This window comes from Polistes fuscatus, unplaced genomic scaffold (genome assembly GCF_010416935.1).
Source record: "Polistes fuscatus isolate 324 unplaced genomic scaffold, CU_Pfus_HIC Scaffold3, whole genome shotgun sequence".
Taxonomy (NCBI): domain Eukaryota; kingdom Metazoa; phylum Arthropoda; class Insecta; order Hymenoptera; family Vespidae; genus Polistes; species Polistes fuscatus.
This window is the reverse complement of record NW_025113107.1, coordinates 3298718-3311452: the sequence shown is the minus strand read 5'-3', so window position 1 is coordinate 3311452 and position 12735 is coordinate 3298718. Positions and strand designations below refer to the sequence as shown.

The 12735-nt window shown below is 30.7% G+C and overlaps 3 protein-coding genes across 9 annotated transcripts; 2 read left to right on the top strand and 1 right to left on the bottom strand.

Annotated features, from left to right (window-relative positions):
- Positions 1–221: 221 nt before the first annotated feature.
- On the bottom strand, positions 222–9925 carry LOC122519330 (Kv channel-interacting protein 2-like). 5 transcript variants are annotated; one of them, XM_043638712.1, is made up of 6 exons: positions 4184–4202; positions 3926–3987; positions 1077–1304; positions 927–997; positions 595–813; positions 222–492 (listed from the first exon to the last, which is right to left on the bottom strand). In XM_043638712.1, the coding sequence occupies exons 2-6, from the start codon at positions 3942–3944 to the stop codon at positions 382–384; spliced, it is 648 nt and encodes a 215-aa protein (XP_043494647.1). In that variant the 5' UTR covers positions 3945–3987; positions 4184–4202; the 3' UTR covers positions 222–381. The 5 variants fall into 5 exon arrangements, with proteins under 5 accessions (XP_043494647.1, XP_043494643.1, XP_043494645.1 ...); XM_043638708.1 differs by lacking the exons at positions 3926–3987; positions 4184–4202 and adding an exon at positions 9542–9920; XM_043638710.1 differs by lacking the exons at positions 3926–3987; positions 4184–4202 and adding an exon at positions 4308–4854.
- LOC122519329 (1-phosphatidylinositol 3-phosphate 5-kinase-like) lies at positions 5016–8983 on the top strand. Its single transcript, XM_043638706.1, has 4 exons — positions 5016–5553; positions 5779–6036; positions 6765–7989; positions 8082–8983. Exons 1-4 carry the CDS (start codon positions 5410–5412, stop codon positions 8663–8665), a joined length of 2211 nt encoding a protein of 736 aa, XP_043494641.1. The 5' UTR covers positions 5016–5409; the 3' UTR covers positions 8666–8983.
- Positions 9926–10761: 836 nt separating the features above from the next.
- On the top strand, positions 10762–12306 carry LOC122519343 (probable 28S ribosomal protein S26, mitochondrial). 3 transcript variants are annotated; one of them, XM_043638725.1, is made up of 3 exons: positions 10762–10943; positions 11239–11500; positions 11586–12306. In XM_043638725.1, exons 2-3 carry the CDS (start codon positions 11256–11258, stop codon positions 12016–12018), a joined length of 678 nt encoding a protein of 225 aa, XP_043494660.1. In that variant the 5' UTR covers positions 10762–10943; positions 11239–11255; the 3' UTR covers positions 12019–12306. The 3 variants fall into 3 exon arrangements, with proteins under 3 accessions (XP_043494660.1, XP_043494659.1, XP_043494662.1); XM_043638724.1 differs by having other exon boundaries at positions 10762–10956; XM_043638727.1 differs by having other exon boundaries at positions 10762–10969.
- Positions 12307–12735: the final 429 nt, after the last annotated feature.

Sequence of the window (12735 nt, the reverse complement as noted above, 5' to 3'; positions counted from 1 at the left end):
TCGAAACCCATGAGTGATTTAAAAGCCTTTAAAACGGTCTTGTTTATACTTCACCCTGGTCTCTCAAAATATACATTTTGTTTTTTTTTCTCTTTCCTTCTACGAGCGCTTAATCTTCTAATTATTTCATTATTTTATATATTCTTCATGCATTTCAATAATTAAGTGAAAAATCACGATTGTTTTTTTGTTTTTAAATTGTAAGAAAAAGAGATCAAAGATTTGAATCAGAATTGAAAAGATATATTGAATGGTCGTCTTCCACAAATAGAACTCATGAAATTCTCTTCATACGCTTAGTAACAGTATCAATCGCTAGAGTAAATAAAAAGAAAGCTTTTGATAAATTAATAGAGAATATAAGAAAGTCATTTTAAACTCTCACAAGACTGTATCAAGAGTGTCGAGACTTCGTAATAATTGCTCGTCTTTAGAACACCATTGCACCAATTCCTCGATAGTCACCACGCCATCCTTATTCGCATCCATTAGCTAAAAACGTATTAACGTCGTTTATCTTTTTACATTAGCTAAAAGATAATAAATAGTATATAAATCGTGAGTTTAAACGTAGATATTAATTACGTAACTCACGTGAAATATACGATCGACGTGTTCACGTGCTGCCAAATGCGGCTCGACTATTTGTGGCTGAGTATAACGACCCAACATCTCGTAAATCGATCCAACGACATCCAACATTTCTTCCTTGCGTATCAATCCGTCACCGTCCAAGTCGTATAATCCAAAAACCCATTGTAATTTTTCCTCCACCGATCCTCGAGATACTTTGGATAAAATTGTCAGAAATTCCTACGCATAAATCAATAAAATCAGTTCATTTATATCGTTCATATTATATTCACTTATATTAGTTCATTTATAATTTTTTCAATTCCAATTTCTCTTTCCATTAATCAGCTTACCTCAAAACTTATTTTACCAGAGTGTTTTCTCTTCATAGTGTTGAACACGTAATGAGCGTATTGACTGGCATCTACGATCGTCAAAAAAAATTAGTTAAAAATATATTATTATTATTATTATTATTTAATTCGTTAGATTGAAATACTTACCTCCCTGTGGAAAAAATTGCGAGAAGATTTGTTTGAAAGCTTCCTCGTCGACCAAACCAGTAGGACACTCTTGTTTGAATCCCCGATAAATCAATTGTATTTCCTTTCTTGAAAATCTCGTGTTGGCTGCCAAGGTGGCCAATTCCTCAGGCTTGTGGCGTCCGCCCAATGCTAAGGTGCCACCTCCAGAACCCCCTAAAACGCCCCCGAGTTCTTCAAGTTCTCCCTCTGTAACGTTGCCAAGGGGGGCTTCACTCTTAATACTGCACCACGTGTAAGGGCCGCTCCGATTCTAAGATCCCTTCTTGTTTTTTGTTTCATTACTCAGGAGCAAACAGGGTAGATTCTTCCTCCTCTCATATTTTTTTTTAATTATTTACTTTATTACCAGGCAAAAAGAAATAAAAAAAGAGAATAAGAGAGAGAGAGAGGAGGAAGCAACGTTTCTACTTACAAAAGTGTGTGATTTTTTACGGTGCAACGAGCAGATTTTTTACTGATTGCAGTGTATGCACCATCTGCCAATTATAAATGCTTCCTAGGAATTCTACCGAAGAGAGTGTGATCAAAAAAGCATCTACTAAAATATTCGGAGAGAGATGTAACAACGGGTGCAACGTATTTACAGAACGAGTCCGTATCGAGTGCATATTTCAACCCCCCCTTACCAACCCCTTATTCATACATATCTACCTAATATCAAAACCACACTCTAAATTACATTCTTATTTTACGCATTTACTTTCTTTTCTTTAATCTCTCTCGTAATGACGTTACGCGCGTATAGAAAAATTACATATTATTGTAACTATAATTGAACATTATTAAAATCGTATTTTTGAAAATGAAAGTACACACGAAATCAGTACGAGAGATAGAGAGAAGAAGGATTACGACTAGTTCTTACATACGAAAATGTCGCTGCTAATTTCTATGGATTATTTTCTTTCTAATAACGTTCCCTACTGATTTAAGGGGATACTAATTTTTATTTAAATTCGTCTCATCGAGCAAAACTTGTTACAAATCTTTATTACAGACGCATATATATTGGATTATCCAAATTTCCAGATTTTATAGGAAAAATTCAAAAACAATCCTTTTATGTTTATAAACAACCTAATTATTTTGTAAACAACCAAATAATTTTCTTTATCATTATCTCTCATTCTAATTTTGTTATTTTCTTAATTTACAAAATATTACAAGTTTTATTCGACATAACGAAATTTGTAATAGAACAAAGCAATGACGAGTATTTACATTTGTTCAACGTTGTTAACTAAAGGTACGATCGAATCTAACAAAGATTTTGTATGATCATAAACATCACTGTAGCTACGAAAATCTATCTACTGACAAAAAACTATTATCTAAATTGTCACCTTTCTAAAAAGGTTTAATTAAGGAGAGAGAGAGAGAGAGAGAGTGAGTGAGTGAGAAAAAGAGAAAGAAAGAAATAGAAATACAGAAAGGAAAATAAAGTAATTACAGTTCATATTTGATCACTACACTTTAACTCATGTGTCCTATACCACGCAATTCGGTACTCTCTATGTCGCATACTTTCTTTACATGCATGTGTAACATCAATCAATTGTTCACATATCTATACGTGGCTATGTCAACATGCCTTTTCTAACTTGTCTTATATCACGTTTTTAAGCTAACTACCAAACGACCGAACAAACACGATCAATCAATCTTCCTCGAAGGTCGAATTCAATAAAAATGACTTAAGCTAATCGATTTTGTATTCATCGTATGTGTATGTATATCGTGTCACTCGTGTCCACTTTTCCGAAATAATTTTTTCATGAAATTAAACGATACGAAACGAGATAGGAGCTTCCCTGGTTTAATAGCTTTCATTATTTATCGATGCATAATAAAAATATCTTGTTATTTTTACATATATGGGGTGATTTAAAAAAAAAGGCAAATGATAATTTTCGTAGGATCAGACAAATTAGAAAGGCCGTTGATCTGAAATTCGATGGGATGGATTACCGTAAAAAGTAAAAAAATCAGGAAATATTAGAGTCATGATATTACAGAATATAACAACAAGTAGGATATTTTAAGAAATATCGAAGGTCTGCCGTCAGACGGTAATCGCATTAGGGTGGTTCGTTCATTTGGATTTTCCTCTTTACAAAGAGTTAATCAATGAAAAAATATACACATGTGTGCTCTAAAATGAGAAGAAAAATGAGAAAAAGAGAGAGCGAGAGAAAGAGAGAAAAAGAGAGAGAAAGCTAAAGTGAGATAGAGCTCCTAATCCCGGGCATCCGGGGTTACCATGACGACGACGACAGGTCAGCTCCTATCCCGAGGACTTTGTGTGTCCCGTATTTCATCCCACTTTGTTGATCTTTGTGGATATTATTTGATAATTAGAACAAGAATATTCATTGTCCATGAATATAAATGAGATATTGATTAAAATAAAGTTCGTCGCGTGGTGTCGGTCGATTCGGTATATCAATTCTATAAAACTACCCTCCTTTTTCCACCCATCTTATTTAATATTTCTACTAGTCAAAAGGAGTGGTATATTTCTCTATCTAATTATCTAAAATTCCTAAATGATTCAACGAAAGAGGGTAATAATAAGAAGAAGAAGAAGATAGGGATGTAGAGAAAGAGAGTAAAAGAAGATCCTTAGATATTGGTTGCCAAAGAACTTGCATTAATGTGCGTATAAGACTGTGGGTGTATTAAAAATAATCAGAAGTATAGAGAAATAAATTGATATAGGGAAAGATAAAGGAGGAGAAGAAGAAAAAATAAGAATAAGAAGAAGAAGGTCTAAGGTGAAATCTTTTTATGTCGAAGGAGCCTCGAACCTTGGTGCTGCATCTCCATCGACTCTTGGCGCTGTCGCACCTCGGCGAATTACGTGCAGCAGCTAGTAAGAGCGAACGAGATGAATAAGAAATAAAGGGTGGAAAAATAGGAACAGAGAGAGAGAGAAACAGAAATAGAGAAAGAGAGAATAAGAAATATTTAATGAGAAAGGGGAAAATGAAAGTGAAAAGGAAAATGCGATATTGTGAAAACGAATGTTCGTTTCGTTCGTTTTTCGCGGTATAAGAAATCCTCACTCCGCGGCTTCTCAAGGATGATCATCGAGGAAGAAACACGTCGAATGTCCTAGCTGCGATCGCACCACACTGATAACGCACCACAGATTACGGACGATCTTGGCCCTGAGATTGGTCAACTTACGTTTCTCGCGACTCTTACGTGCCTTCATTGGCCGTATCCGGTAGAACGTTTAAGGAGATCGGCAAACCGATCGCTCACCGAAGAAAGAAAGAAAGAAAATTAGATGCAACAACTGAAGTATATAGGAAAATGACAAATAGAGATAACGAAGAGTCTCCTTCTTCCTCTCCTCAAATAATCGATTATTTGATTATGTTTTCTTCTCTGCTTGTATTCCTATATTGTTTGTCTTCCTTTCTTTCTTGTTTTTCTCCTTTTCTTCGTAAACAGGATCGAGGATTTAATTGTTCGCGAATCGTTCGTTGTGGGCAACCCTCTCGTTCAATCGTCCCCTTCTCATTTGTCTTCTACGGGCGCACGAGAACGTTGCTTATACGATGCAACACGTCCGCCCTATCTTCCTCCACTGATGACTTTTCTCTCTCTCGGTCCGTCGACGCACGGATACTGGAAAGCGCACTTCTACCTTGCGCGCAAGTCACTTTCTGTCTTCTTTGTCTCGTTCAGACACAACTAACTTCAGTATAGGCCAACACATATTTTTCCATATATTTTTATATATGTAACATCCGTCACACTGATGACATACAATATTTTCTTTTTTTTTATCTACTGGATTTTTTTCGTTTTTTTTATTCTTCAAACATGTTCTTTTTTTATTCACAAACTTCCTACTTTTTTATTGACATATCGGAATTTCTCATTTTCTTTTTTGTTATTACCGAATTGGTTCGAATAAATTAATTTATTTATTTACAATTATATATATAGTTTCTTACGAATATAGAAGAATGTTATTCATACCAAAGGAAGAAAATTGTAATGTTTTTAATATTATTTAAATCTTTCCAATAGAATAAATAAAATTTATTAAACTCTGCGAGATATATATAAATATTTTAAATTGAAATAGTTGTCTCTCGTTTCTACCACAAAAGAAATCGGTCAAAGATACGACACGTGAGACGAATATTTGTACTTAATTTCATTTAACAATAAGATAGGAAATCGAACATTTTCGTTAGAATAGATGAGCGCTTTCCGGTGGCAGACGATAATCTTAGTAAACTAAGTAAATATGTGCCTGTTACATCCGTGATAAATGTGTAGAAAAGATCGCGCGTTTAGATGGCCAAAATCTCTCGAGTCCCGGTATTTGAAAATGAACGGCAACGATATCTCCAAATTGTCATACAAGGAATTGCAAGCATTGGCTCTTAAATATCGGGTGCCAGGCAACATAAAGGTAATAAGACTCATTTTGACAAATCTCATTAGTTTGATCTTAGATTTCAATTAATTACAAAAATAATAGAGAAGATCTTTCTAATAAATTAGACACGTTTTTCTCAGACGTTAGAATAAGATCAAGCGTGATCTATGTGATATTTGATCGTTCAACGATGATCTTCTTTTTCTGCTTTTGATATTAAATCGAAATTCGAACGATCAAACGATCGTTTATCCACAGAAAGAGCTGCTTGTTAAAATATTAAGGGCCGCAAGAAGCAGAAACAATGGCGAAGTCGACAGATTGTTAAACGAATTAAAACAAACGCGAAAGAAAAGAACGCGGAAGATAAAGACCGAGAAACTTGGTCTAACTTCCACACCTATACAGAGTCCTGATAACGTCATGGCCGAAGATTATTATCATTCTCAACAACAGCAACAGCAACAGCAGCAGCAACAGCAACAGCAACAGCAACAACGATCCCCTTATCAATGGGTGAGATTTCATCTCTCCTACATTTCCTTTTTCTTTCCCTTTTTTCCTTCCTCTCTCTTTTTCTTGCTTTCTTTCTTTCTTTCTTTTTTCTCTTTCTCTCTCTCTCTCTCTCTCTCTCACTCTCTTGCTTTCTTTCTTTCTTTCTTATTTTCTTATTTTCATTCTTTCTAACGTTTCTTCTCTTAATTAAGCTCACGTCACAATCTAACTTTCAACACTTTACATAATTGATCGGATTTCGCCGTGATCCTAGTACAATTGACACTTCTATCGATCAAGTCCTATAATCAAGAATATCCCGCCGCTCCAGAAACGATCGTCATTTATTTCTGCATTTCCTTTCAATCGTTCTTTGCGATCCATTTTTATTTGCCTTCAAACAACCTATTGTTTTTTGCTCAATTATGTAATTCATTTTTTCATGAAGCTTTAATTAAAATGTTTCTTTTCATATTATGAATATATATATATATTTCTGTATTTAAGTTTATCTTCTAAGCAATCTATTTGTTGTTTAAACATTTAATTTATCTTTTCATATAAATATATGCATATGAAAAAATTAGTAAATGTTTAAAAATGACATAAACAAATAGATTTCATTGTTTACATCAAAAATTATTTCTTATTGAAAATAATATTTGTTAGATGCAGAATATTTCTTTATTGTATGTATATTGTACTTGCGTTATTTGTTTTATGATCTTTTATATTATCTTCTTGATTAGGTTGGTGCAGAAGAAGAAATTGTAAGCAGAGAAGATGACAAGCATTATGAAGAATTTAGGCAATTTCTGTTAAGGAAAATACAGAGAGAATTTCAAACATACAATACACCTCACAATCCACAACACGAATCAGCAATAGTAGATCTAAGAACCACACCAAGTAGTTCTACTGCACACAATTTTCCTAATTGTTCTAAGCCTAATTTAATAAGTATTAATGAACCTAACTCTTGCATATATCCTTTCACTAATCATATACAGTATCATCACCTGCAAAAGGAATCGACCAAGAGTACATGTGGATCTATACTTCTTAAAAAAATGTTGCAAGCACCAGTTGGTACAAATTTAGGAGAACTTGCAGCACCGGTATTTGGAGATTATAGAGTTTGGCCGGTAGAACAATATCATTCTGAAAATATATTAGATAATTCTGACACATTAACCGCAGAATCTGTGGACAACGACAACGAAGATAATCCTGTAATAAATACAGATTGTTATGGAGTTTTAAATAATGTCAAGGATGAATACCTATTACATGATACAAATTTTGTTAAAAATGTACAAGATATTGATCAAATGTCTAATGTACTGAACGATCAGACAGGTAGTCAATATCATTGCAACTACACGAACAATGATTTAAAACAAAATTATCAAACGTGGACTATTACAAATGTTATGGATTCTATGGACGATAGTTATATAGATACAGATATAAGTACTTCTAAAGTACTTCATGCTATTTACCTTGATAACCCAGTAACAAATGCAAGCAATGGAAATACAAATTATCGATATCACATTAGTGAAAATGTTTATAATGATAATCCATCGGTACTTAATATTAATCCACCCGAAGATCCATTGTATTACTCATCGTCTATAATGTCCAATGTACAATCTACTTCTACAGATCAAACGTACTTGGACAATCATAATAAATACATGGGGGAAACAAGAGAATATTTCCAAATGACTGGTTCTGCAAGTAGTATTAATTTTTCAACCGATGTACCTCCGCTTAGTCAAACATTACCTAACAACATTCCATACAATTCTGAAGTTACATATCAGTATTCTAATTTGCATGACAATCATCAATCATATACCACAATGTCTCAAAGTTTTGAATCACGACAATCGAATGATCTTATAATATCGCAAGATATAAATGCGTGTAAGGATTCTGTAACGGAGAGAGTACAGCCATGCTCTGATGGTAGGTATGCATTATTTATTAAATCGTAAATAATTGTATTTAAAAATCTAATAGATTTATTAATATATATCATTATTTCGTACATTTTTCAGGAATGTTAGATCCATTTCGGCCTAAATGGTCGCACAAAAAGTTATCAGAAAATAATCTTGAAAATATATTGAATTTTAATATATCCAAAAGGATAGATTATACAAAACTAGATCAAACATCTTGTATATATTGTTATACTGCGCCAATAGTTACGCATAAAGCCTTACTTCCCACGGATGTTTGTTCGCAACAGATAAAATTAGTAGCAGAACAAAGACATCATTCTTTTTCCCCTTACTGGCTTCTATATAACGATAGTTCGGCCGGTATGCGCATGGCCAATGTACAAAGTAACGCAGATGACTATAGTGGAGAACAAGTATGGATGATTCGCACAGCATCTATATCCAATAACTATAATTCGATTCTAAAAGAATCTATAGACGAAAGTGAAGATTCGATAAATGATGTTTGGATGAACGATTACTCCAAATATCGGATGCCTTTACAAAAGGATGTAAACAGTTGCGAAGTTATAAACGCCGAAGTTTCAGAAAGTTTATTCTCTAGCATACATGGCGAATCTAATTTAAAAAACGACACTATTTCTACGTGTCAAATGCAAGAGGATATAACGTACTGAATTATTTATATACATATGTATATGTAGAAATATGTGTGCCACCAGTGGTACATTCAATTGTGTTATTATTAACCAACGAAAATAGAATTTTTCACACTTAAGAATCGATTTCTCTTATAGAGTTTTACATTGATTGCGACATATTATCTCATTAAAACAAAATCTATACAATATCGCCGTTTTATTCACTTAATCAAATTATAAAAAATATGTATTTTTAAAACATCAAATTCAATGTACTATCTACGTTGAAACACTGATAAAAAATCAAAGAAACAAGAAGACTGAGATAATGTGATATTCTTCGAATATATAATACTTTAGGAACGAATTTAAATTTAAATTTAATATTAAATTACTTTAAATATATGTATATATAATATATATACATATAATAATTATATATTATTTAGTATATATATATATCTTTTTTCATATATGCAATTATTGAAATAAAAAAAAGGAACGAAGAAGAAGAAGGAAATTATAAAAGATATAAAACAAATATATACGCGCGTTAAACGGTGTGATAATTAATTTATATCGTCAAAATAAATAATATTTAGTTCTCATAATTACAGATAACAATTTTCAATTGTTAGATAAAAATATTCATGTCGTACAAATCAGTATTGTGTGATATTAATATTAATTACACTTTTCTAAACGATTTATGCATAAATATAAAACAAAGAGTACCTGTGCGAAGATACCCACAATTTATTAATCAAATGTATTACGTTATATTTTTTGTAAAAATAAAATCAATTATATCTAAACATTATAAATGACTGAATTTTTATCCAAATTCGTAGAAACAAATAATTTTTATTTATTTAAAAAAAGGAGTAGACTCTAAATCAATTTATGACTCACCCGAAACACCTTCCGCTTGAAACTGGGACCGGATATAATTTAAAACTCTAACTGGTACAGATTCTCTTCTTCTACTTTTGTACAATTCGGTTTCTTTACTTCTCGAAGTACTCTGTTTCTCGGAAGATCTTCCTGGAGTCACAGTGACACTGTACATCTTTTCTTTATTAAATAATCTATATTTGTTGATTTATTTAACTGCAATACATTGATTCAACAAAAATTCATATTTTTAGGCGCGAATCTCGGGTCGATACGTTTTTGTTTTTCCAGTCAAAATTGGTGAATAATATGTAAAAAATACAAAAATTTATACAAATGTTAGATTTATTAAACGCGTTAGAAAGACGCACTCACTGGAATAAGGTCTTAGTCTCAACTGCATTATGAAAAAAAAGTAACGCTTGGATATACATACATATATAAGCAAAAGAGCCCTGGCGCATTCGCGCTTTGAATTTAATGAGATCCTCAAAACGCGCAGCCTAATTATTTCACTCACGGTTACCTGCAATTCCTTCTAACACATGCATGTGAACATAAATATAGCACATACATTTTATACAGATATGTACGATCTTCGATAGTTGTTAAAATCTAAATAGATGAATATTTCGCTTTTAAATCTACGTAGATACATCACTCTCACTGTTTTGAAATTTGGCGCTTTAACGCGACCCGATTACCATCGTATTTAGTCATTAATATTATTTTAGTTTTTTAATTATTAAAATATTATAAAATTAATAATTAAATTAAATATTCTCAAATTAAATTTGTATTTTATTTTCTACAATTTTTATTTTTTATTACATATTATTATCATTTGTTTAATTTTAAAGTATGTAATAAAATGCGATCCTAGAATGATGCAATATAAACTTTATGTAATAAATATATTTTACGCACATCATATATAAGCAGCAAATGAACGAATGATTTATCCATTTGGTTTAATTTTTAATAGAAATAATATAAAAGAATAAAAAAAAGAGAATAATTTAATTGTTATACAGGTTGTAAACTCCAAATTCAACTTTTGGTAAATCAAGTGAATTTGATTTGCAAATGAATGAATTTGCTTTGCAAAAAGTTAAGTTTAGAATGCACAATTTGTAATAAAAATGTTAGAAATAATTAATTTATTGTTAAATAATTAAATATATTTAATTTATTATAAGTATAATCGTTGTGTGTATACATTAATATATAAATTATATATTCATATATATGTACTGTAAATGTATCTTGCTCGTAACCAAACGTTACTTCATGGTTTAGATAACAATATAGGTCTCTAACTTATTCCTAACCTCAAATATGCGCACTAAAGATCAGGCCTGCATCTAACAATTTACATTTAATAAGTGAACTATTTATTACTGATATAAAATAAATTAAGGTATTTATGTAAGGTATTTATGTAAGGTATTTATGTAAGGATTTATTATATTATGAAATTTAATTATATACTTTATGATTATGCATTCAATAATTATTGTAAATATTGAAATGTTTTTAATTTAAAATATACTAAATTTAATGTTTGGGGATTTTGTGTGTGTTTATTATTTTTAATTTTATATTTCTAAATCTAAATCTCTCTCTCTCTCTCTCTCTTATTATTAACAAATAAACATTTTTAATAATTAATATGTAGCATATATTTAATAAAACTATATTTATTTCATACGCAGATAATCTATACATAAACATGTTGAGAGCAAAACAAATAAGTGGTGTTTGTTCTCTAACATTGGGCAATCTTATAAAGAGCGAATATTTTGTGCCAAATGTAATTTACATGCAATGCATTAGATGGAAAAGGAAACCGATTTGGTTACCAACTGCGAAGAGCAAGATGTTCAGAGTACCTAAAAGACCGCAAATACCTATGAATGAATATCTAGAACTTAAAAGACTACATAATAATTACAGAACAGCTATGAAATCGCTTATGTAAGTTAATATGTTTTTACATATAAAAGAGAGAGAGCAAAAGAGAATTAATATAATAGAGATAATGGTTTACATTTATTTTTAGGCAACATTTTGAAAAAGAATTTCTCAAGAATCAAGTACAATTTGATGAAACAATTGTGAATAAACAAGCGGAAGAGGATTTCATACAGTGTAATTTAATAAACGATGAATGGAACAAGAAAGTAGCCAAAATAAGAGAAGCTAGATTGGCGAAATTAAAAGAAGAAAACAAAGAACTTATATTTAAAAAGTTAATAGAAAAAGAGGAAAGAGATTTATTGAAGATGCAAAAAATAGAGGAACATGTTAAAAAACTTAAAGAAGAAGCAACAACTTTCATAACTGCTGAAAATGTAGATAAAGCGATTGAGGAAACGTTAGCGAACATTGTCAATTATGAGTTTGCTATAGATTTAAAGGGGAACATTTATAAAGGAAAATACACCAGTGGTAAAGAAACAAATGTAGAAAATAATAAAGTTGTAAGTTTATAAATAAATAAAAATGAGTTCTTTTAGAAGTAATTTGCTTGCTTATTATCTTCGTGTATTAATATTTAAAATAAATATATTTTGCTGTAATGTTGATTATTGTGTTCCATTTTAATTTTGGATTTTAAAATATACATGACAAATCAAAAAATTGTTTATCATTTTTGGAATATATTTATTTAAAATGATCATGTGTATATATCATAACAAAAAATCTCTTATAAACATATTCACTCAAATTCTATGAACCTATGTACTTCTGACAGATTATATCACTTGCGATACTCTCCACAAAGTGCTTTTTATTCAATTGCATTAACTATACATTTTTTTTATTTGCATCGAATAAAATCGTAGTATAAAAACATTGATTAAATGTAATTCTGTCTGCACTGTTAATTGTGAAGAAATAACGACGAAAAAAATTATATATATACTATCTTTATACTTGGTTTATTATATAATAGCATACTGTAGTTCATGTTATTAGAATATCTTTGGCGTAGAAACAAATGATGTTGCTCTATGACAATATTACTGTTAATAAAAAGAAGAAAAATTTTTCTCTACATTGAAAAATATTTGAAGGATTATTTCTAAATATATAAAAAAAAATATTTACAGGAAAAACTCACATAAATATGGAATAGTAAAAAAAGTAAATTTTAATATATTAACATACTTTTATATTTCTTATATATACTTCTACTGCTTGAAAAT

Excerpts from the sequence above, each read along its gene's own strand:
- LOC122519330 (XM_043638708.1), bottom strand. The coding sequence starts at position 9,698 with ATGTACAGTGTCACTGTGACTCCAGGAAGATCTTCCGAGAAACAGAGT. Across the intron at positions 1,305-9,541 it reads TCAAGCGGAAGGTGTTTCGG|AGGGAGAACTTGAAGAACTC; the intron begins GTGAGTCATAAA and ends GCAACGTTACAG. Across the intron at positions 814-926 it reads CTGGTAAAATAAGTTTTGAG|GAATTTCTGACAATTTTATC; the intron begins GTAAGCTGATTA and ends ATTTATGCGTAG.
- LOC122519343 (XM_043638725.1), top strand. The coding sequence starts at position 11,256 with ATGTTGAGAGCAAAACAAATAAGTGGTGTTTGTTCTCTAACATTGGGC. Across the intron at positions 11,501-11,585 it reads ACAGCTATGAAATCGCTTAT|GCAACATTTTGAAAAAGAAT; the intron begins GTAAGTTAATAT and ends ATTTATTTTTAG.
- LOC122519329 (XM_043638706.1), top strand. The coding sequence starts at position 5,410 with ATGTGTAGAAAAGATCGCGCGTTTAGATGGCCAAAATCTCTCGAGTCC. Across the intron at positions 5,554-5,778 it reads GGGTGCCAGGCAACATAAAG|AAAGAGCTGCTTGTTAAAAT; the intron begins GTAATAAGACTC and ends GTTTATCCACAG. Across the intron at positions 6,037-6,764 it reads AACGATCCCCTTATCAATGG|GTTGGTGCAGAAGAAGAAAT; the intron begins GTGAGATTTCAT and ends CTTCTTGATTAG.